Consider the following 25,133-nt stretch of genomic DNA (forward strand, 5'->3'; position numbering starts at 1 on the left):
TTAGCATAATAAAGATGCACTTGAAAATACCAGTATTAAACACCAATGATCATCCACTCTGAGGTGATGAATATTTAGGGAAATAATTGTTTATGACATTCAAGCACTGAGCTGATCTGGTAATCAAGCTATGAAATACAATATTTATTCATTAGAGCAAATTTAATGAGGCCTCCTGGCAGTAATTATAAAAACTACTGTAGCAGTAAATTACTAATGAGTTGTGCCAGCCGGCTGCTTACCTGTGAGGAAGGACTGAGGATTGAAGAGGCCGGAGAGCCAGACGACGCTGGGTAAAGCCAGGTCTTGCGTCCAGCTGTCCAACTCTCGACAGCGCATTAGAACATCATTGTACCTGTGGAGAGCACATCACCGTGCTGCTTTTATCATCGCAATCACTGCTTTCTGTCAGTACTGCAAACACAATTACCGTGTTTGCATGTAGACTCGGGGTAACTGCGGTTTGGAACGATCCTCGCCGATACGCTTATCTGTCGCGCCTTGCCTAAGACCGTTCTGCACATATCTCGCTTCTGTGTTTATTAATTCAATCCACAGTAACAATTAGGATGATAATCGTGGCATGGCATCCTATTATTCACCTCTTTATTGACTGAAAAAATGTGTGTTGGGGTTTATAGCGTCAAAGTAATAAGTATGAAGTTGTTTTAGTCAACTAAACAACGGGGTCTCGAGTAATGGGATAAGAAATGTATACCGAGAGCATGGAGAAAGTATTCAGATACATTTTTCACCAGAATGACGCAACAGTTTATGTAGAACATATTTAATTTTGTTGAATTTTTTATATATTTTTCCTTCTCACTCCCACCTCCAAACATGCACATAAGTTACATTGTTAACAGTTAAGGTATGACTATGGTGCATTTAAAACAAAAAACCGAGTGTGGGATAATTCTGAATACACTCACAAGGCAGTGCAACATCCAGTCTATGTACAAAAAAAAAGACTTTTCTTTCATTGTGACCTCTGTAACCTTAAATAGGAATTCTAAAGTGTTTTTGCAATTGATGTTGCCTTTTGATGCACACCAAGTAATACAGATGCAGTTTGGTTTATGACATGTTACTTACCACTGTGCTAGACTGTATGTTGATGGATATGCTAGCTTGGTCCAGGTGTCAGGAACATTATCAAAGAAAAGAGCTGTCTGTAGTCGCTCCATCTCTGAGGAAATTGCCAACTCACCCTAACAAAAGAAAGCATAAGTGCACTCGTTGTGGCTTTAAAAGAGACTGTGATAAGATGACATGATAAATAGTGAATTCCTTGCAGGGAAAACACATCAAGTAGCTGAACTTGACAATTCTGTTATTTCATCAGCTGCTACATTAAAGCTCCATTTGTTCTGTTTCATGTGTAGGTTAATTTAAGAGAATGCGCTTAATGTTATGAATAATTTAAAATGCGAGAGCTCTGCATTGACATGTATACTGGGTGAAATTCATTGACTATTGCTCGTAATTGCCCAGTTACCTAGTCAAAACAGTTTGAAGTTTTAGACAAGATGGGAGACGTGTCGGTTTTTTTATGGCCAATAATGCATACAAAATATTCCCAGGCTTGTTTTATGCATTTGCAGTTTCTCTAAATAGATGTGACACATGGAAACACTTTTGTATACAGAAAAAGATGCGAAAAAATGTCTGTGCGGTGCATCTGAAAACTGTGGAAGATGGCGAACGACATTTATACAGACCTTGAGTCCTAAATCCAGCTCCTTCAGCGAGCGTCGTATTTCATATATAAGGATATTCATTCGTTCACACTCCTGAAAGCATACTAATATATAAGGAGAGCGGTCTGCTGTTTTGGAGGTGATGTCTGACATATTGTACTCCTCTGGCAGTTTTTCCAAAATATCATCAAGGATAGTTTTCACCTAAAAATATATTAAACATATTTTAAAAAGGGTCTTATTTTTAAATTATTTTTCATTACCGTTTAGAATCAATTGCTCGATATTAACTATATTATACATAAAAGAAAAGAATTACTATAACTTCTATACAATATTGTGGGATTTCTCTATCCAGAATAAGTAAATGTTGTTAACAGGTAACGGGTTCCTAACGTGATACAAAAGGATTCAAGTACACAAACTCGAGTGTCAGATAAATATTAAGAAAGACATCATAAATATATCTTTTGGCGTGGTTATATTAACACCACATTGTTTCGGTCGTTTTGAAATTCATTAACTCTGAACACTCCTCTTGATTACACTTCATATTCTACTGTCATTTCAGATACAAAAGGCCGTGATGTGAAACATATTTTACAATCAATTCTGCGTGATCTCTTATAACATGGGGGGGGGGGGGGTCTTCATACAACTTCATACAACACAGCAAGAACGACACATCGAACTTATTTATTGTAAGGTTGTATTATTAAGTTGGAAAATACAAACACCGTTTCCAAAAACAAATAAGACTTCATCAATGACTTTGCAAGGCATTAGCAGTGACATTTTCTAAGAATGAGACGTTGCTTGTGTGACCACTGGTGCTTGTGTTGCACATGTCGCTTCCTTTCTGCCAGTACTGACCTTCTCCTCCACTGTCTGGGAGGATCCCTCCCCGATAACAGAGTCTCTGGGCTGCAGCTCCAGCAGTGTGTGGAAGAGATTGTCGGAGGTGACGGTGAGGAATTCTATCTCTGCGTTAGGATGTAATCCATAATGCACCGGGCTTTCATGAGGCAGCATCTCGTCGATGTACCGATGGTAGCCCTGGTAATCCAAGTTTGAAGGAACGGCAAACCCCGGAGCTAAAGCCAACTTTCTATCGAACTGAAACGCACACAGACGTAATTGGAACTCAGTCACAATAAATTAAACCTGTACGCACATATCCACAGGTTTTGTTGTTGTTGTTGCTGTTTTGACGTTGCCAGTTTTTAAAAAATGTTTCTGCGTCGAGAGTAAGTCAATTATGTGTATTGCCAGTCCTTAGAAGTTAAATGTATTTTTAATTTGAGATCAAATTACAGAGATTGTCATATTTAGAATGTGGAGATGGGGGAAAAAAGATCAAACGGTAAACCTTATTTAGCTACCATTTAAAATACGTAGCTAACATGCACATACATACACGTTCTTTGTTGCAAAACAAACGTTAGTTTTGTAATTAGTTTCAAACGTAAGAATTGAGCTTTACAAGCATGCGTGCAGAAACTAATAAAAAAAGAAGACGCACAGCATAAAAAGAAGGAAAAGAAGCGAGCAGCTCTATTTTTCATTGCATAGTGCTGATGTTCCTTCGGATTCCATAAGGGGGAGCTCAAATACAGGCAACACTGAACGCTTCGCGACATCAAGGCGCAGCAGCTTATACTGGGTGGCTTTAAAGATATTTAATCATTAGCAAAAGGCGTCTTTAACGCAACATTGAGATGAAGACCACCATTTCAAACAGAACGCTCCTCCTTATAACGGGGTAGCTGTGAGGCTAAGGTTGGAGTGAAAGCTCTCCTACCTGGTTAGGTTGCATGTACTCTTCCAGGTAGGTGCGACACAGGCGTCTGTCCCAGTCATCGGTAATATGGCCCCCGTACATGATCTCTCCAAACAAATAGCGAAGGTCCTCCCATGGCACCTTTCAAAATGCAAGAATTATTATTTTTTTATTATTTTTTGTCAGTCATTTCAAGCCAATAAACATATCACCCCTTTTCTGTCACTAGCACTTCTACCCCTTTGGTAGTTAGTAGCTAATTGATCTATGGATCTCATTTAGTCGTTTCTTGAAATAAGCCAGGGTATGGGCTTCAACAACATTGCTTGGTAGGTTGTTCCACACTCCCACAGCCTTTTGAGTAACAAAAAGCCTCTTGTTCTCAGTTTTATATGCCCCTTTCTTGTAGTTTCCACATATAGCCACTGCTTCGCATTTCATTGTGCATTCTGAAAAATTCTTCTGGGTTGACTTTGTCATTTCACCTTGATATTTATGAATACTTGTGTCAGGTCTCATCGCAGTCTTCTCCGCACAGCTTCAGGTCCTGAAGCCTGTGAGTGTAAGACTTTCCCTTAAGCCCTGGGACATATGAGGTTACTCCTAACACACTGGAGCAGACTTTCAATAAGACAGTTCTTTCAGTCTGTGTCAGGGCTTGTGTAGCAAACATTAGAATCCCCTTGTAAATATTATGATTTACAAAGGAGGAAAATCCAAAATAATATGTAAATCCTGACCTTAGTAAAGAAATCATCCCGTGTATAATGTTCCATATATTATACTACTAAATGTAAAGGTTTTATTAATACTTTATTTTCAATTCTGAATTTAAGTTATGTGGCACATACAGTAAGCCGTAATCCTTAGAAGGTCAAAACTAAGTTGTATCAGACTTTTTTCAGTTAAAATACTAGACATTTTTAGAACAACACTAACCTAAAACCAATAGGACTTGATGACAAAGCAGTACTCAAAACCAAGGTACTAAAAAGCTTAAAAAGGAAACTTCCAAGCCAAAAAATATCAACTCAAACCTATGTCTACTGTAATCAGTAATGCTTCAACTGCACCACAGGTGAACATTTCTGTAGGGCAAATTTTCATTTACATGTCATGCAGACACTGAATAGCTATGTTTAGCAGTGACAAAGTAAAAGACAGCTCCGATTAGTTACCTGTGAGTTGGCTTCTAAGTAGTTGTACAGAACATTGACAGAGATGGTCAGGTCTCCGGTGTTAAAGGGGTACTTGCGATTCCAACCTTGAGGTCCAAATTTGCGCCGTTCGGCAACGCAGGCGTGAAAGTAGCAGAGGGAAAAAAGAATGGTCTTAAATTCCTGCTCCCGGGAGCATTGGTCTAGAATATCCTGCCAAAAAACAGAGTGAAATTAGACATTGTAACACTTTTCTAGCAGTGACCTCAATCCATATTCACTTTAATTCTCAATGTCAATAAGCCGAGGCTAAAAAAGGGCCATTTTCATTCTATCATGACTAGGTATTGATGTGGCTGTTTTTGTTTCTCTTCAATAACTTGAACTCTGACTGGAATCCATCCATCCATCCCTTTTCTGACCTCTTTATCCAACTCAGGGTCGTGGGGGAGCCGGAGCGTATCTCAGACAGTAACCGGATACACCCTAGACAGGACACCAGTCCATCACAGGACACAAACACACACAGACATGCACACACTCACACCAGGGCCACATTTTCTCAGATTAACTGAGAAAGTAACCTACCCGCATGTCTGGACCATGTGAGGAAACCAGAGCACCTGGAGGAAACTAAAGCGAACACTGAACGAACATGCAAACTCCACACAGATGGCAGACCAGAAATTGAATCCAGGGTCTCAGCGCAGTGAGGCAGCAATGCTAACTAGTGTGCCAACCAGCTGTCCTTTGATTTTTCTTTCAAAGAGCACAATCATCTTCTTCTCCTGACACACTGCTCTCTCATGAAATGCCAACTTTTTTTATTAAGTACACATGTGTTTTTTGATATATTGATGGGCATAGTTATTTTTTCTCAGAGGTTCGGACAGCCAGAAGGTGCTCGTTACCTGGTCGAAGTTGTCAAGCGCAGAGTGCAGATTAGCCAGCATACCCGTGGGTGGCTCATTGGTGATCTTGATGGAATTCTCCAGGATTCCCTGGGGGATAATGTGCTCCTGCCGGGTGGGAGCTGGCTCCGCGCTCATGAATACACGGTAGTCGGGGTGACTCCCTTCACTGTACTTCTCCAGCAGCTTTTCCAAGCTCCCCAACCACTTGGCCACCAGGTGAATATTCTGGCAAAAACATTCAAAACCACAGTCTGCGCTTACCTCTCGTGAAGACTGGGGGAAACAAACGAACAGGCAGACGAATATCTCTTTTCAGATGCGACTCGTTTCTCCAAAAATAATATACTGCTTTGAAAAAGCACTGCCTTATTTAAACCTTCCCTGTCAGGAATGGCCAGTTTGCTTCAGTTAAAGCTAAATACAATCACTTCACTGTGATCTGTCAGCGGCAACATCAACATTTCAGCATGAGACACATTTCACACTACAGTGGTGATGTTATGGCATAATCAATATAAGCATTTTAAGCAAAAAATATTGTGCTTAATCAAGTGCAGTACATCTAGGCTTGTATCCCATGTACTTAAAAGAAGCTCTTTACAAGCACATTAAAGACAGGGTAATAATATCACACTGTTGAGATGAAGAAGCTAAGATACTGTCTGTTGGGCATTATGTTTTGCAAGCCTATAAAAGTGATCTTCCTCAAAATCACTGAAACAGTTTTAAATATTCCTGGCACTGTAAGCTGTGTATGCATTCTCTTTAAATTATACACCACCTATTTTTAAATGTAACAGAAGAAAAAGTTTTATCCAGAAAAAAAACAGAGATCAACCAGTATCTATGGTGTAGTGGGTGGGGGGGTTAAACCTAGTTCCTCAAGGGAATACTGATCTCCTGGTCTTTTGGTGCACCTCCGTACTTTAACTGTTCTGATATCTTGATTTGTTTGCCAGTTTTTTTTCTATTGTTTCACCTTTTTCATAGGCCTGGTGCCTTTGAATGCCCTCTAAATTTAAAAATCAACCAAGAGAAAGCAGACAATTTTGCAGTTGAAGGGAACAATTAAGTAAAAGAAAGATTAAACCAAAGGCCGACAAAGCCCATGTGGCCCCATTTGACCCCCCCAGGGCAGCGGTGCCCCCTGACCTGCAGGATAACCCAGTGGCCCTCTTTTGAAGCCTTCTTCAGAGCCACTTCAGCCACAGCCTCCTGGCCTTGCCCCAGGGACACATTGTGCAGCTTCCCCAGGTCTATGGTGAACGCCATCTTTTTTCCTGTATTTCAAAGGAGATATATTTTCAGATACCTTGAAAATGGGCAGGTGTTTTGGTTGACTGTTAGCCTCCTTTGTGTTATTTTTCATGTGGCTAGCTGCCGATGCTTTCTTATACTGTAGATGTATGCCTTACATATAGTACCTCTTTTCCCTTACAGAAGGATCAGTAGTGTGCAAGGCTTTTGTTAGTTCATGCGGTTCGGGTCAACAGAATGTCAAACAGGCAGGCTTATGAATTAAAACCACTAATCAGACTAATAAAAAGCCTAGTCTTGTCCAGTGTTGACGATTGCTATGCTCAGCTGGCAGAGTTCTCAAATAACACCTCCTAAAATCTCCAGAATGTTTAACTAGATCTCCCTCTCGTGAATATATAACCCCCTGGCCCGAAACCCTGCACTGGCTTCCTGCTGAATTTCATCTGGACTTCAAAGTGTTGCTCTTGACCTCTAAGGCTATGAAGAAATCTCAGAAATCTCTTTTATATTTCTGAACTTCTGAGAAATTACACCCCTTGCCCTAGCCTTTGTAGTATTCTGACACCAGTCTGTTGTTGGTCTCTTCAGCAAGAAAGACTGCTGTGGGTGACAGATTGGACTTTCTACTGTTATTTCAAATCTTTCTCCTGCCTGTTTTCAAATCTTAAAACAATTGGTTCATAGTGGAATTCCAGTTGGTGTAATGAGATATATATATAGACTATATACATTATAATAAATAATACATTTTTGTTAATATGCACTATTTTCATGTTGTACAAAAGACGCTTGAATAGAGTTAGTCATTATTATAATATTGGAAGCATAAAGGCTACTTTCCAGGCAATATTTTATTTTCTGCTGAAGGCGTGTACATTTCCATAGCTCTTTCCAAAATAATAATAATAATAATCTACCCTGTATTGTTATAAGGCTCCTTGGCAGTTCATAAAGGCAAGAAGTTACAGAGTATTTGCTTTGAATTAAAGAAATATTTTCATTATTACCCAGGGATTCAACATCTTTCAGAGGATCGACTCCAGGGGAAAGGATGAAAAAGACCGGAGAAGCTGGGCCGCTTTCTTTGAACGACTTTGCAAACTCAGTTTTACGCACTTCAGTATATTTTGTTCCAAGCTTCTCTTCCACAAAATTTCTGCCGAGAAAAGAGTTGTTAACATTTAGGTCAGGAAACTTTCTGTACATTACATCTTGGAGCGTGCCACAGAGAAAATGACAGTCACCTCCAAATTCCCAAAGAAAACGCCAAGCATGCGCTCATCTATCATTAGCTGTGTGGCATCTATTCCCAACATCAAGCACTGGATGACACTTCAAACAGGCCACACTGTGTCAGTCTACCTCACTGCGTACGTCATCCTATCTGGGCGCAGGGCACGCATCATTATTAACTTCTGGAGGGAGCTTTTAGCTTTCCATTCCTGCGGAAACCTTTCTTTTTCTGGACACTCCGATTCAACCACTTTTTTCCAGCGTTTCGGGGATCCTTCAATATCCCTATCCAGTCCTCGAAATTCGTCTGTGAAACTCATTGTCTGCCGTGTTGTGATGGAGAGGGGAAAGGCGACAGAGTTTAGAGTCATTAACCTTCTGCTACCAACGCACACCAACATAGAGTAAGAGTCAAAATCAAAATGTGCGCTTCCAATGGAAAAAAAGGATTGTTGAATCTGTGTTATTGAGAGCACTTTGGACCATTTTAAAATTGAAAACCTTTTGCAAGATTGCAAATGGTTGAATAAAAAACGAGAGCGTTATCTTTCAGAACGTTCTAGAACCTCTCAGGGCCCATGTGTTCCTTTTTGCTTCTACAACCTTTATAAACACACATTTTATTTTAAAAAATAAATTGCTTTTTATAATAACTTATTGATTATACGGATTATAAAGTCATTAAAACATACCTTGATGGCACTCCACGCCGAGTTTGACAGAAAGTCTACAGGACTGATATAGTTATGGTCGATGTTGAACCTGAGCAGGAAATCCAGTTCTCGGACACTCATTTCTTTACTCATTAATAAAAGCTGCAAGCCGGGGGAAAAAAAAAATCCTCAGCAATTCAACTCCAAAAAAAAACACAACCTTTGTGTCAAACTTACAGTACAAGTGTTATGAAAGTGAGACACTGTGGGGTTACCTATAAATGTGAATGAACAGGTCGAGCAAACCTGAAATCATAGATGATAGAAATCATACCTGAAAGGCCAGCTGGGCTGTAAAAGTAAGTTTGTCTCTTTCAAACAAGCCTCGACTAATGTAATTGAAGCTGGAGAAGGTAATGCAGTCAATGAGGGTATTTACCCTCCTCCTGACATCATCAGAAGGTTCTGCTTGATGCACAGCCTTGTGAAACACAACATTAAATGCCTAAAGAGGAAGAAGAAAATGACTAGCAATATAGATATTCAATGGAAATAAATATGTATTTGAAGACCACAGGCAGTAATGTGTAAATTAAATTTTACCTTAAGTGAGAACTGGTACATTGGATTTATTTTATTGAGATCATTCATTATGAAGTAGAGCAGAGAGGCTCTTACTGCCACAGGACGATAGTGTTCACGAGCTTCATTAATTTTTACTTCATTAACTTTCGCTTCCAGAACCTGCAACACAGAATGCGTTGTAGTTTGCTAGACAGAAAGACTGGGTGCTGGCAATGACCAAAAGCAACACAAGTTGAAATGACGTGAAAGCTATGAAATCATCCAAAAACTGAACATGTGTGTCTGATAGAAAAACCTGTCAAGTAATAATCATACAGAAAGCACACACATACCTAAAAATATTACTTTTCCATTAGACTCCATTGAAAATTGATCTTAGTTTTCATGCATTTTTGCAAGTGCTTAAAACCGAGTCTGAAAAACAGTCTTTCACTTAGAAACTGTTGTAGATTTTAATGCTAACTACAGCCAGAGCTTACAATATAATGAAATATTCATACGCCACAATCCTAATAAATAAATTGATATTCTTTAAAAAGAAACTGAAGTTAAAAATCATTATCTGTGCAACGGGAAAAACATCAGTCTATATATTTTTCAAAGGGCTTAAGTTCCAAATAAAGTGTGGTCTGGCACAAAATAAATCATTTTGTGTCTTGTGGTATTTTTTTGCCAAATTGACATTAAACTAACCATAATCTATATATAGGCAGAAAAATGTATTTCAGCATTCCAAACAGTCTTGAGGCAGACAGCATTACTCTTCTCACTGTTTTACAGTAAAAGTTTAACAGCTTCGTGTTACAAACAGCTTACTTTCTGGTGTTGTCTGGGAAGTCAGAGTGGAAAGACTTAAACAATGAAAGTTTTTTCATTTTACTAATCTTTAAACAAGACATTGTACAGTATCAGGCTGTTGTAAATCACATTCTGCTTTCTACTCTCGTCTTCTCTCTCTGCTGTCATTCTGACTTCCTGTCAAGGAAAGCTGAACTTATTTTTCATCTGTACTGTAGTTCTAAGTTTGCTCTCCAAAAGGATTTTGAAGAACGGCTAAATCACAAACAGTTTCCAGCATTAAAAAAGTAATTTTTTGTTTGGGTTCAATCTTGGGCACACAAAAGATAACAAGAGATTATTATTATGGAAAATGTGCATTGTGGAATATGGAAAGCTAGCCTCATAACATTAACAGTTCAGTCAATGCAAAGGATAAAAATAATTATCCAAAGGTTTCTCTGCTCCTAGAGTCATGTTGCAACTGGTGAGTTGTAACGTAATTAAATTTCCCCAACCAGATTACAGAAAAATATGATGAACAAGCTGTTCTCATGAAGTTACAAATAAAAACATAAATATTACTGCCAAAATGTGAACTCTTTCATGTCAGTTCGGCCAACAGAAAGCTGATGTTATCTGGTTTCTGGTTGGTGTGTAAACTTTACATCTTAACAAAACCGAAAAATGTCCAGCCCAAGACAGAAGTGAGATCCAGTTTGTAAAAATGTGTAAAGGGTTCACAAAAGCAAATTAACTATCATAGGGCTCTAAAGTATGAATGTCCACTTTTTAAAAATAAAAGTAAAAAGGGGAACAAATTTGGCAGCACTTGTAAAACTAAATATTTTTTGCTTAACATTGTAAGCTGTAACTACAGTTTTTGACAGTGACTAAAGGCACCTTGAGCCACAGTTTGGAAGTAAGAGATTCTGGCAAAGGAGACAGCTTAAATTTTGTGATACTAGTGGTCCAAGGTCTCCTAGCCAGCTCTACCTTCATCTCGATTTCGGCAGCTGTGTGCTTGGTTGTTTCCAGCTTCTCCACTAGCAGGTTATCCCCGAGGAAGTTACTCTCTGCGGCAGACAGGCGGGTCAGCAGCTCATCTTCCAGCAGCTTCAGTTCAATTTTAAAGTAATTCTGCTGTTTGGTCAAATCAGACTGCAGGCCGCGTGTGAGGGAAAAAAAACAAAACCCAACAACAATAGACATTTCCAAGGCAAATCGTGAAGAAAACAGGTTCTTGCTTTTTAAGCATTTCAAGAGAGTTACTAAAGCAGACAAGCCAATGAAAAGTAGCTGAGGGGGAGAAAGGTTGTCACCAGACACAGAATTGTCTGCATATTTTTTCGCAAAGGAACAAATGAAGGTTAATTCCATGCTGAAAAATACAAAGAAGAAACACCTTGAAGGAGAAAAACACTCAACAGCAAAAACCTTGTTTCTTCAATGTTTTTATGGAATAAGTCTTTACTCATGCCTTTGTGGCACACTTAAAGTGACACAGCTCCCCATTCGACAATATTATTTTTGTACATGATAAATAATGTTGAGCTACATGATCAGAGACACAACTCCATGCCTCATAGCTATGAGAATACTTCAGCAATCTACTCCCCCCCTTCTCCCAACTTTTTTGCATGCATCAGCCTTGATCACCTCCATGGCCCATTTGTTTGGTATTATAGTCTCTAACCCAACAATATCAATCAGTCAGGAGCCCATTTGACCATGCTCCCCTTCACACAAGTGTTCCCTGTATTTATTAACCCTGAAAAGGCTAAGTCAGCTGGGCTTTTCCTTGGGACTTGTCCTTTTTTCTCAGCAGGAAAAGGCACCCAACCTTTAAGTGTTCCAGATCAGGCCTCTCCAAGTTGACCACCTCAGCTAACAGCTGGTCCTCCAGTCCATCCCTGGTTACCGTGAAGTTTATTAGGGTGGTCTGAGCCTGTATTTCAGGCTTGTAGTGAGGGTTAGCCAGTTTAGTGTGCAGTATCAGACGAAACCCAGGATGGAATCTGCATTCCTTATCTCCAACCTTTATATACCTTCAAGACATGATCAGAGTGTCTAATAAGTAAAAAATCCTGACATCATCCACATAATATATGAATAATTCAGTCTTACATTATACAGTGCTTTTGGTTTTTACCTTCCTTTTTTAATGGTATGCCTCCCTAAAAGTGGATCTATGACTGGATCAATAGTTTCTTCTAAATTTTCTATTAAAACAGGATCCCCATCGACAACAGCTTGCTCAATGATGTCGACATACCTACAGAAACGATGCAGAAAATAAGTATCTGACATTTTTTGTGCGTGGGAACTACAGTACATCTCTGCAGAAAAAAAAAGAACAATTATCAAACATAGTCATTGTGAAAGTGAACTGCCTTGGAACTGTGGGGTGTCCATTACTGATTATTTCGACTCTTACACAATTAAGCAGAGTAACGTTTATTAAGCCACAGGCACAAAAACAGAATGAGAGGAATGGGGTGGAGGTGGGGGGGAGAGGTCTTTTTCTAAGGCGCTGAAGAATGAACTGTGTCACTTCTGCTCTGCAGGAGTTTTGTGCCTCCATTGGACCTCACTGGGTACAGCCGGCCAGCTTGTCCTGTTTCGAGACCGAGGTCATTACACAGCTAAAGTATGACCGCCGGGTCTCGCCCTCCTTGCGCAGCTTTAAGGGCTGCGCCGACAAGACATTTTCACACTCGTGGGACTGGCACGTCAACGGCTGACTCTTCTTTACCCTTTCTGACCCAGGCTGATGACTTTGAGATCACGGCCACAGTGGTTTTTTATCCACTTGACGCCTTGCAGCTGAGGGTCAATCAGGAGAGGCCAGCGCTCGCAGTTTGCGAGAATGGTGGCATTCTGGGTGGACATTTTGTCACTCGGCAGCCCCTCGTTGTTCCACCGCGCAACGGTGGCGTCGTCTGTGAGCATGCTAACTGGATCGAGCCCTTCGGTCATCGGAACAGGCACCTGGGAGAGGACAAAGAGAGGCATGTTAGCTTTTGAAAAGGCAAAAAAAAAAATGCTCAGCTTCACAGTTTATTACAAATACAGATGGCACCAAAAATGACCGTTTTACCGTTAATCTTGATGCGGCTGGCTGAAGCGGAGAACAAATATCATAGGATCCTTAAATATAGACATCCATCTTCAAGAACCGACGCATTGTTGAGAAAACATCACAGGACTCAATAGAATATCCCCAAAACATTTAAGCAATTACTTTAGAAAAGAATAAAAGAAACTGTTTGAAAGCAGCTCTTAGACAATTAGAATTGGAGTACACTCTGTAATTTAAAAGATTATGCTATCCACTTAAAAGCTGTACCCATCTTATAATAGGCTGCATGATTGTAGGCCAACAAAATGTAGCCTTTAATACTTTTAATTTCCACTCCTTAATCTAAATTTCCTTTTACATGAGTGTCTTGCTTGTTTGTTCTCTGTTTCCAGCTCTCTGAAATACCAGCGCCAACTCTCAGAGACAAGGCATATTAAACGTATTTGAATGCTGTTATTATAATTACAACACTGCTGTAGTCATTTCCTATTTACTACTTCAAGGCAAAATGTTTTTTTTAACAAAACTGTTGACAGTTTTCCATGCATTAACATTTATGTTTAATATGCCTTTAGATGGAAAAGAGTGCAGTAATCCTAGTCAATCACTCTGAAACATCCTGAAATTGTTGACTCTTTTCTATGGGTAAAGAACTGTTTTTCTTCATCCATTCTCCCATTTTATAACCATTTTCCAATTCAGAGTTGAGGGAGAGCTGGAGCCTACCCTGGCAAGGGAAGGGTGCAAGGCAAGACACACCCTGTTGTGTGTGCCAGTCCATCACAGGGCAGATGGACTATCACATCACAGCCATGCACACATTCACACTAGGGCCTACTTACCAGTATGTTTTTGGAGTGCAGGAGGACACTGCAGCACCAACCCACAAGGACAGGGAGAACATACAAACTCCACACATATAGCACCCCAGGAATTGAATGTGGAGGCCCCAATGCTAACCACTTTGCCACCATGCTTCCTGTGTTTTGCATTTCTAAAAAATTATAAAACACTTCAAAGTAAGACCCAATAGGAGTACTACAGATTAGAAACGGGTATGAAGGTGATCGGTTGTGTTCAAGTAATTTTGAATCAGATATCCGAGTACCTTCTGGCACCTCAAATACGGCATCCACAAGTTCTCCACCAGCTCGTGGCGGTATCGTTTGGAGAAGGAGCCAGCGTAGGAGATGAAGGCAGCGGTCAAGAGCAAATCCCCGCACAACGTCTTTTCCTGCTCATGGTACTGAGCCACTGAATGAGCCCAGCGCACATTCTCTGACTGGAGACGCCAGCACACAGACAAAGAAAAGCCATTAGATCAGACCCATCATCACAGCTAAGGGAACCATTCAAAATACAAGGACAAATTAAAACAGCGAGCTAAAGAGACAGGTGTGGAACCCAAATTGAAACATAACAGCAAGAACTTGTAGTCTATATTCTACTGCTTTATGGATACCATTTTCTGCTGAAAGACCATAACAGACACCCTAACCAATAGTAAACGGTGATCAAAGACACCAGCATTTTGTGTGAATCTAATGCTAACTGTTAAACACTGGATTTATTCAACTACTGCTCCCAATTCCTAATCAGGACAGCTTTTCATTTAATCATCTCGTAGGCATCTTCCCAGTGCACTTGGTGGGTAGTACTTCGGTATTAATATGCAGCAGTTTTGATTTTCACATTCTGTTTTAACCGATGAGAACGGAAAAGGTCAAGAAACGTTTCGGCGATCATGGTATAAATGAATAGTAATCTGTTTTCGCAGCTCATCAGCTTCTTTGATAAGTGCTTGAGATATTGTCAGATCAGCAGAGTCTAACAAAGGAGGGCATGCAGCAGACTGCTTCATTAGACTGTCCTCGAGGGCCTCACCTCCAGACCTTTCACTAATCTGTTGGCCAGCTCGATGGTCTTGTTAGTTCTATTCACTTCATCTTGACAGCGCAGTTTCTCAGCTGTCGCCTTTTCAAAGGCCGCTGTTAAGGTGGCCAGGTTCATGTCTAGTTCCTTTAAAGACATAAACGAGCATTTGTTATAGTGTCATCATTATGAATCATGGGAAGGTAAGACAAGCATTGCTTTGGTTATCCCACGTGAACTATAGAAACGACATGTTACTTTAACCCCCTGGAAACTAATTACCGCTGTCTTATTTATTAATAAAGTGGATTAAATGTAGTACAGGTTAGGGCAGCACAGTAGCACAGAGGTAAGCATTGCTGCCTTGGAGCTTTGAAGCCCTGGGTTTGGTTCCAGGCTCGGGATGCTATCTGTGTGAAAATAGTATCTTAATGTGTATTTCCCCTGGCTAGTTTTCTCCTGCAGTCCAAGAACATACTAGTAGGTTAATTGACCCTGGGGTGGATATGTGTGTGTGTGACCACCCTGTGATGGACTGGTGTCTAAGGTGCACCACACCTTGTGCCCTTTGCTTGCACTGATGAGATCTGACTCCCACCGAATTGGAAGGAGTGGTTAAAACACAGATGCAGGGCTGTTACAACTTAGAGACAAACCACTCACTCGCATTGCATAATCAACTACCAAATGCAAAAGACTTAAAAGTTGTATGGGGCTTTTCACAGAAAAATAATACAAAAACTTCCAGCTTGGTTTCAGATACCCTCTCTCATCTGGTTAGTCTGAAGAATAGAAGACTGTAGCATGCCGATTAAATTCTTTCTCACTTGAGTCAGACTATAGCAAGGAAACAATTAGGCAGCATTAACGGTTTCTTCTGTGCACCACTTGACTCTGTTTTTAACATCAGAAAAGAACTTGTCTGCATAAGAGTCTGAATCAAGGTAATTATTTGCTAAGCAACAATAGGAATCCATTGTCAATTTTGTGTGATTTGAAACATTTCAATTACGTCTACAATGATAATAATAAATATAATCATATGTGACTTTAATTGTTTTCATTTCCCCTTTCATGTGACTGTCAGAGTCCTGATTGCAGAGAGACCATGGTGGTGAACTCTCTGGGGAACTCTGGGGCACGTTTATTTAAAATCCCAAAAGGCGAAGCTTCAGTCTCTGAAATCTCTCACTTTCATTTGCAGCAGTGGCCTTTTCAAAACAAGGTGAAGTTGAGTAAAGTTTCTGTGCCACAATGATCAAACAGTGTCACATCACTATGGCGATGTCTGGCAAGGCCAGGAATACAGATCAGCTTTAATTGTACAAGGCCTTGTTGCCACTGTATGTCAATCAGAGCCTCTGAATTGAGGAAAATTTGCTCTGTTCATTCTGTTAAATGATGTATCCAATTAAACCTGTTAGAATTCATGATCTTCAGTCAAGGTTAAATGAAAGTAGTTACTCCTGTCAGCTAGGTGATTAAATGCTGCCTACATCAGGCACATTTATGTGCGAAATTAAATTTTTGGTATAAAGCATGAATCTTTATGCATGTCAGTTAATTATCTTGCAGTCCTGCTACATAAATGCCCAGTACATTTGTTCTTAATCACCAGCCTCATTTTAAAACTTACTTTATTTCCCATATTAAAGTACACTTCGATGTTCAAAAAACATTCTTTTGCATATTGAAAAAAAAAATCAAAGTACTACAAACTACTGACTGGGGCCAAGTTCTCAGGAACATTTTTTTTAATTGAAGATACCTTTAAAGAAAGAAAAAAAATGATCTCCAGTAGCTTTTATTAATTACAAAACATTGATTTCCCAAAGTTTACAATTTTCAAAATCTGTTTGTGGGACAGAACAAAGCCTTAGGGCAAGCTTGAGATAAACTCTATAAACCGCTACATTAACTAACAAAATACAGGAGGAGAGCTGTATTTTTGAAACAAAAAGGGACAACACTTAAAGAAACACACGCAAAGGAAGTTGGATCAAAACTGGGAAAATTATCCGTTTGCAATTAAAACATTCTACTTGGTCCATATTAATTTGGGGGAGACTTTTTAATTTTTTGTTCTGACAGTAAAACAGTGTCTGAACAATGTTTCTCCTCGCGGCAGAAGGACGCGCAAGTACAATTTTAACTACCGTCTGTGTTACACAATTCACAGGCGTATCTGTAGCGCTTTCCCAGAAACGTTTTGAAAACTCACGGCGAGCTTCTTCCGAATGACCTCCAGTTTCTCGGCAGCCTCAGCCAGGTCGGTATTGGCCTGGGAAAGGGCTTTGCGCTTCAGTTCCACTTCGCAAAACACCTGACGCAGAACAGAAATACAGACCTCAGACGCCCACGCTGGACATCCTCATTCACATAGCTTAAACAATACAAAAAGCATAACAAAGACGTTTCCCCTTCTTCTGAGGTACGTAAATTTAAATCTGAACAATAAAAAAAACTAATGAAGTGTGCAATGTGCTTAAAGGATGCAGCGCAGAAGGGTCTAAGTTAACTGTTTGAGGCATCCAGGTGCTCGTTTAATGGAGTTTATTTAATGAAAGTTCGAGAGGGATGACAACATCCACGCTCAATCATTCCCAACCGTCAGTAATTAGCAATCACTCCCTTCGTCCTTCCTCCACCGAATGCTATAAATACCAAATGTGATATCTCTCTTCCTCACGTGCGACTTTTGCATCCCACCTCCACCTCTGCAACTGCCCCTTGGTTACCTTGCTGGGGGTCTTGGCCTCATTACGCTTTGATTTTGGCCATAGTCATTCCTCATGAATTACCTTTTTGTCCTTCTATATTTTTCTGAAAGTGTGGAAAAAGCCGCCCAAGGCCAAGCTGTTGAAACCAAACCCCTGAGTTCTTCCAAGAAATGGATGGATGAGATAATTGATCCTTTCATCCATTATCTAATAACTCTCAAATTCCCTAGCTGGGCTGATTGCACCCTCTTGTGCAGGGGTTGTGTTCATGAAAATGGCTGAGTGTTTTGGGGGTCCTCTTCCATACCATCTCCTGTGCTAAACAGTTCAGGAGTTTCCTCCTTTACAAATGTCTTCAGGGCCTCCTATAACAAGTAATGCCCATTATCAAAAATGGTTGGAGTGTGTGTGTGTGTGGAGAGGGGTGTAAACACATAATTTAGGTTCTTTTTCCATTAAGGTCTATGTTACATTACCCACCACCTACGTCCCCACCCACTGCTTGTCTATTCGGCTATTTATACTGAATGTATGGTGAATGTTAAAAAAAAGGTCTTGACAAGTTTAACATTGTGTGATGTAAGGAAGATACAGGCCCTATATGAATAATCTGCTCAACTGCATTTTTTTGGAAAAGGATTGATCCCTTTTTGTAATAATTATTACATTGATAATTATGAAAATTAGCAGAAGTAAGCAGTTTTCTACATATTGTCACACATTATAAAGATTAATAACAGAATAAGTAACATCACTGATCATAATTTTTTACAGTTCTTGTATAGAAAAGCCCTTAATTATGCACTTGATTGATACAATTTGAATGACACAAGCACTAGAACAAGTGGAAATGCAATTCTATTGACACAATTAAACTCTTAGCCATGTTGAATTGCTTATGCAAATCTTAACATTCAAGAACACTTTCACCTAAGAAATTGTGAAATCAATCTATTATTTGTTTCTCCTTTATTGTGAGCATAGAAATATTTTTTCAGTCTGGTAATGCTTATTGCTACTTGTAACTCAAACTTTTGAGAAAGCATCAAACCTCTCAAGCATTAAATTAGAGCAATACTTACATACATCTTTTGGCGATGTCAGCGTGATAGGCATGCAGATTATCGGGAGAAATGAAAACCAGTAATATGCATTGTGACAAAAATGAACAATTACGCAATGTCACTGAAATTAATTATGCTGCACTAAGATGAATCATGCGTCATGTTATTAATGAGCATGTGCACTTTTGAAGAAGTTTTCTATTTACCTGTGATAAATGCGATAATGCTTGTGAAACACACAATGAAAAATGAGCTCATCCAAAGGATTAAATCATGATACTTCTAACGTGATTCTTTATTAATCTTCTACATTTTGGCATCAAAGTGTCTATCGGGACCTTTACTTTGAAATACAATTACAGTTGTGCACACAAGAACTTCATTGCATGTGTTCATTGCACGAGTGCAGCAAATGGAAAAATATATAATGTACTGAATAATGTGCTGTTAAAAGGAGGGGACAGCACACATCAGGTATAAAGTAGCATGTGTTAAAGAAGACAATAGCAACGATCTAGTATTGATGGGCATCTTGATATTGATATGTTAATTTACTTTCAAGGAACAGTAAAACAAAAGATCTCAGATGTTCAGTTTTCAGTCATTAGCGGGAATTTAGTTTTAGGGTAGATATGCACACAGTATGGTGTGGAATGCTGAGGGTTAACCTATAGTCAAGTCACAGTGCTATATACCTCATGGAAGCGGATAATGTTAATAACCCATGCGCAGAGCCCAGCTGCTGCTGACGATTTTAAGCGAACAAACTCAGGGTTAAACTCAGGATCGCTGAGGTACTCATCCTTCACTGCTCTGACAGTGGCTTCAGGGATGTGCTCCTTGTCAAAATTCATCAGCGCTTGCAAGAAATCATCCACCTGTCAAACACAAGGGACAAAGCACCTTCTGAAACTCAAAAATTACATTTCTAACCAACAAGGGCTCAAGGAGTTTATGATGGGCGTTTTTGAGCACCAATAATATTTTCTGATGTTTTTCAAAAATATTGAATAATTACTGTTCCTTCTAAACTGGATTTACAAAACAGAGGGAGAGAGAAGAGAAGCAGGGATATACTGTAAAGCACAGTAAAATGAAAGAGAGGGTGAGAAACAGTATCCAAATGAAGGAAGATTTGGGAGAGAGGTGTGAAAAACTGGAATCTATAATGGAGGGGTTTTAAAAAACGTCACTGAGAGAGGAGGGAAGGTGTCACCCATGTTTTAGAATAATATTGGTTTCTGATGTTTTTCTCAAGTCCCGAAATTCCTGTAAAAAGATGCAAACAGAAAAGTCAGTGTAATCTTGGTCAGGAGAGGTGAAATGGGGAGATACTAGCTTGGAAAGATCTTTAATACTGCTCTGACATGTACAATCGGCCATCTTCCTGCTCTGTCCTTAGGTCTCCTGTTATTTCTACCCCTGCTACCTTCCTCTCTCTCCCTAAAACCTGTAGAAGGCTCAACAACCAAACAGCTGCTTTTTCCTTTCTACTTTTCAGCGTGGAATGAACCTTTACTTGGGCATTGGACACTGATGCAGCTTCTTTCTCACGTTTGCATCAGAATCAAACATCACTCATATCAGGAAGAGCACGTTGAAATGACAAATCCAGTGTATGTGTACTGTATGTATTTAATGGGATATGTTCAACAGAAAATATCCTGTAAAAAGTATTTTCTTATTCAAAATCATTTTGCGCAGCATAAAATGTAGCATTGTAGCACACCAGGCAATTGTCATATTTTGTTTGCCTTTACGATATTTATGTATATTTTCAGAGAACAAATGACAGTGTCCTTTTGAAAAGATATTATAGGTGGTTACTGTGTAGTTGATTGTGTTATTTTTTTATAGTGTGGACAGCCTTTCAACTAATCTTTTTTAGTAAATAAGCCACTAACATAAGTACACCCCAAAAATGTACGACAGGGGTATCACTGTCTTAAATGAGACTCTTCCCCAGTTGCTTAAACCTGAGGTCTTCACCCTATTCAGCCCATAGGAATCTCTGATTGGGATTTATCGGCTCAACCCTCCTTATTTAAATAACAGCTGCCATGTAAGCTGTCTCACCTTGCTCATATACATTTTAGCTGCCTTCCAACTTCGATCCTTTGGGATTCGGCCGTGAGGGGCCAGGAGCACCAGAACAGCCGCTGCCACATTGGTAACAACAGCAGGTGGAGTAGGAAATGTCCTCAGCTCAGTCAGGTTTAACTGAAATGTAAAAGGCAAAAAATGCTCAGCGCTTACAAATATTATACTGTATTAACAGTATGTGCGGTATCGGAGCTAAACGCAACATGTATTGAAGAGCAAAGTGAAATCAAAGAGAGCTGAACTCATAGATTTTCAGGATTTCATTAACTTTTTTCAGTACCTTAATAAAATATGAGGCCGCTGGAAAAGATGATAAAAGCAGCTCTGAGATTTCACTTTCCTTTGAGATACATAAAATACATGTGTACTGCCAGGCATTAAAACAGCAGTAAATGAGAATCGTGACCAATAGCTTTTTTCGTATTTTTAACGTCTGTGCAAAAAGAGGAGTTAGATTAGTTTAATTTACCCTGTTTAAGGTATTAAGAGCTGCATTGGCAGCATTAAGGGCAGGCTCTGCTTTGGCCAGGTCATCTTCTGACTCCTGCTGCTGCTTAGTAACTTCTGCTTGGATGGCCGCAACCTGGAGGGCACAAAGCCACATGCTTTACTGCCTGTTTCTGAATGTTTCTCTGCGAAAATAACATCTCAACCTACCCTCCGAGTCTGAGACACTTGTGTGAAACATATTTTTAAGGCTCGAGGAGAAAAGGCTATGGAAAAAGTCTGTGAAAACACAATATTTAACCTCCTCCTCCCAAACGGTGAACACAAAGCTAAAGGTTTCAAAGATTCGAGAAAATAGCTAATTAAACAGTACGCATATTATGTTGCACCTTTTAATTTTACTTTCTGTGTTATAACAGCACCAGGTCCTAATAACAACATTTTGCTTTAAAGCAAGTGCTGGGTGTGCCCTGTTCTTTGTATTAAATGCAGTTTTTCCTGAGCTGTTTGTTCTATGTAATCCTAAAAAAAACAACAGCTGTACTAGATCATTTTAAAACTTGCTGGGCCCAGCCTACTGCATATTGACATTTTTTCCCAGTGTCATTCGTGACTTGGATGCTACTGTTCACTCCCATTTGAGTTTAAAATTGTGTGTTTTCGACCAGCAAGACCAAAGACTAGTAAAAGATACCCTCTGTTCTTCAGCGTCAGCAACAGCTTTCTCTTGATTCAGCTTTTCGGTCTGCTGGCCTATTTTAGCAATGAGAGCCTCGGTGTCCCTGTTCCTCTGGTGAAGTTCCACTTCCTGAGTCGCCAGCTTCGCCTTCAAATCCTCCACCTGAGTAGTCATAATAGCGCAATCAAATTGAACACCAGCGGTGGTTTAATTTAAACAAGTGTCAGGAAGTTGAAAATAAATAAAGCCCCGGGCCTCCTCTTTAATGTATTCAATTAATTTGGGTCCTCTGGAGATGCACGTTCACACTCATATAAATAAAGAATAATGCCTCGAGATGAATACTGTGAATGCGCTCATTCTCAACAAGATGATTGGAAATTTTTCTCAACAGGTCCTCGTTTAATTAAACCTGCTCGTTTCCCGCGTTCGCTGTTGTTGGCGTTGTTGGCAAGACAATCGGAGCCTGAATACCACTAAAAAAAAATATAATTCTAAAAACATAATTCAGTATCTTTTTTTTTTGCCATGTAAATGTGACGTTCGTGCGGCCAGAAAGAAGTCTTTTGAGAAAAAAAATCATAAATAGCATACATTCCTTGAACATCATATCAAGATTCACGCCCGCGATTATGTTATCTTTTGGGATGTCTGTCCTGGCTGAGGAAATGGCAGAATGGCTTTAACATCAAACTGTCGAGGCTGAAAAGACCCTTCGCCCCACCCCCAGTTTCATTTTGCAAGGAATAAGGTGTGGAGCCGCTGCAAGGGTGAAAAGGGGTGCGAGAAAAGTTGTGTAAATGGCTCAGGAGGTGAGATATTGATTCACCAGAAGTGTGTGAGATTAGAGGGTGACCTGCTCCCCAACATCGGTTTAAAACTCCCATTAAATATTCACCTCTATTTAAATATGTAGTCACTTTTCTGACCTACTGTATGTCTGATTGGAATGGATTTTTAATACCCAAATATTGTCACAATGTAAGCTTCCCCACATGCCCATGTCTGGAAAAGTAGATTCTGAGGGAAATGAATGGGTATAATGTCTCAAAAAAGATCACACTTAAGGGATCATACTGTAAATATTCATGAATGTTGTACCTGATATCAATAAAAAACTACTAGCCAATTAATGCATTCTTAAATAACTGCAAACATAAATGACCTGATCACTGATCGCTTGACTAAAAAAAGTAAGAAAAATTAGGTGCAGAAGTATATCACTGGCAAGGTTAAATATATCATCAAAACCCAGTCTTTATGGAGCTACAGGACGTGGGTTAATTGGCACCTTAAGCTTTCACTTTTTACACAATCCAGAAACAGAATGAAATGTTAACCTGGGAAGCTGTTGTCTGCAGTTTTTGAAGTCCATTTTCAAGTCTCTCCATCTTCTGGGTTAACTCTTTCCTCTTCTTATCGAGTAGATTGCCATAGAGTTTCATAAACTCCAGGAAGCTCTTGGGTGTGGTGTAATTATAATGTTTCTCATTCTGCTGGTATTTGACACTCACTTCATTTACACTGGTGTGGGCATAAGAGATGAACTCACTTATGGAAACTTTGACTTCAGGCTAAAAAGAAAATAGACAAGAAAAATGAGAGAAAAGAAAATCTTTCAAGAACAGTTCAAATTGTCTAAATGTGGTTAAACATAAGCAATGTCTGCTTTTATCTTGAGAAATACCAAAGGCATTGTAAAACTTCAAATATTTCTGGCAAATGGATACAATATTTTAATTTCCCCAAGAATTCTTTAATTTATTAAAACAATATTGACATAAAAAGAGTTTATAAAAATTATATATAAAGGCAGACGAGATCTGGTGTTGGAAAAAAAGAGAAGTACATCTTTTCATGTAATTATCTAAAGATGCCTGTTAAGAATTAATTTTGCATTCCTTTGTAATTGTTCTTTAGAATTTCGTGTTAGTCCCAATTGTGTTTTAAAACCCTACAGCATTTCAATTCTATTAAAATTAATCTCTTATTATATCGCCTACATTCACCCTTTGCTACTTAATTTTTCATAACAAATCAACTTAATCAAGCTCATTAAGTGTCATTATTAGCCATTTATTGTTATCTTTCCCAGTGCTCTTCTGAATGGCAGCCTCTCACGCCCACCAGTGTTCTATTGACACTGTGGGATTAGCTACTTTTCAGCTCCGTGTACATATGAATCGCACAATGTAAGCGGGAGAAATGTTTTAATTGCATTTTTATGGTCATTTATGGTCACCGAGGATAAAAATAACAGCTCTGTAAAAAAAAACGCCAATGGAAACTGTTTTGCTTGAGTCTTTTTCACAGAAGTTTACAGAACTCTAAAAAAAAACCGAAGCCTATATGATCCCCTTCCACTTGTAGGTTGCTCTTTCTGACTTTTTATATGTATCTCATGATGAATTTCCGGGCCTCAGAGACTGTGATTGTGCTCCAGGAGCTATTTATCAGAAAAGACCCCTAACAAAAATCTTGGACTTGAAGGGGTACTAAACAAAGGCCTTGTGATTTATTCCCTACTTTGCATGGAAAATGTATTTTCACAGCTGTCAGAATGATGGACAGGAAGAGAATGATATGACTATGGTTGTTTGCTTGTACCTGCACATAATAGCCCAGCAGCAGCCTTGGTATGTTTGTGAGACTAAGTTTGTCCCATTTTGGAAGATATTAAGTTTGTCTCTGGGACACACATGACTTCACCAGGGTGCCTACCCTCATTCATAATAGATGCTAATCTTTTCAGGGCTGACTGATGACAGCACTTCCTGCCCTTCACGGAATTAGACCTCAGTTTTATCAAAGGACTTGAACTGCCTGCTAATTAGAGTAATTTCCTTCATCATGAATTATTTATTTCTATTGTAACCGATCACGGCAGCATTAATGGATTCTGCCGTACCTAGTTTTCACACAGATGCACAAGCTACAAAAAGTTTCCAAACTCCTCATGGATGCCTTTCTGTTAACTGTGCTTGCAGAAGCAAAAATAAGTTTTAGGAAAATAAGAATATGATGCCAGCTCTCCCTGCTTGTGTGGATTGGCATGAATATTTTCTTATGGAGTAAAAAATAACTGTTTTACAGGTCTCTAGGGAAGA

The 25,133-nt window shown here is 39.3% G+C and overlaps 1 protein-coding gene across 1 annotated transcript in view; it reads right to left on the minus strand.

The window, feature by feature from the left end:
* dnah9l (dynein, axonemal, heavy polypeptide 9 like) overlaps positions 1 to 25,133 on the minus strand; it is an 84,541-nt gene that overhangs the window by 1,801 nt on the left and 57,607 nt on the right. The window contains exons 53-77 of the mRNA XM_069196791.1: positions 23,367 to 23,600; positions 22,042 to 22,188; positions 21,370 to 21,483; positions 20,874 to 21,017; positions 19,493 to 19,675; positions 17,235 to 17,336; positions 15,026 to 15,160; positions 14,250 to 14,423; positions 12,815 to 13,050; positions 12,212 to 12,334; positions 11,903 to 12,107; positions 11,056 to 11,220; positions 9,301 to 9,441; positions 9,032 to 9,202; positions 8,737 to 8,859; positions 8,174 to 8,367; positions 7,819 to 7,967; positions 6,704 to 6,831; positions 5,549 to 5,776; positions 4,659 to 4,850; positions 3,502 to 3,621; positions 2,574 to 2,816; positions 1,722 to 1,904; positions 1,096 to 1,211; positions 243 to 355 (exon numbers count right to left, since the gene is read on the minus strand). Of these exons, the coding sequence (XP_069052892.1) occupies positions 243 to 355; positions 1,096 to 1,211; positions 1,722 to 1,904; positions 2,574 to 2,816; positions 3,502 to 3,621; positions 4,659 to 4,850; positions 5,549 to 5,776; positions 6,704 to 6,831; positions 7,819 to 7,967; positions 8,174 to 8,367; positions 8,737 to 8,859; positions 9,032 to 9,202; positions 9,301 to 9,441; positions 11,056 to 11,220; positions 11,903 to 12,107; positions 12,212 to 12,334; positions 12,815 to 13,050; positions 14,250 to 14,423; positions 15,026 to 15,160; positions 17,235 to 17,336; positions 19,493 to 19,675; positions 20,874 to 21,017; positions 21,370 to 21,483; positions 22,042 to 22,188; positions 23,367 to 23,600 (4,063 nt within the window). The remainder of the gene's footprint in view (positions 1 to 242; positions 356 to 1,095; positions 1,212 to 1,721; positions 1,905 to 2,573; positions 2,817 to 3,501; positions 3,622 to 4,658; positions 4,851 to 5,548; positions 5,777 to 6,703; positions 6,832 to 7,818; positions 7,968 to 8,173; positions 8,368 to 8,736; positions 8,860 to 9,031; positions 9,203 to 9,300; positions 9,442 to 11,055; positions 11,221 to 11,902; positions 12,108 to 12,211; positions 12,335 to 12,814; positions 13,051 to 14,249; positions 14,424 to 15,025; positions 15,161 to 17,234; positions 17,337 to 19,492; positions 19,676 to 20,873; positions 21,018 to 21,369; positions 21,484 to 22,041; positions 22,189 to 23,366; positions 23,601 to 25,133) is intronic.

Source organism: Lepisosteus oculatus, chromosome 12 (genome assembly GCF_040954835.1).
Source record: "Lepisosteus oculatus isolate fLepOcu1 chromosome 12, fLepOcu1.hap2, whole genome shotgun sequence".
Classification (NCBI taxonomy): domain Eukaryota; kingdom Metazoa; phylum Chordata; class Actinopteri; order Semionotiformes; family Lepisosteidae; genus Lepisosteus; species Lepisosteus oculatus.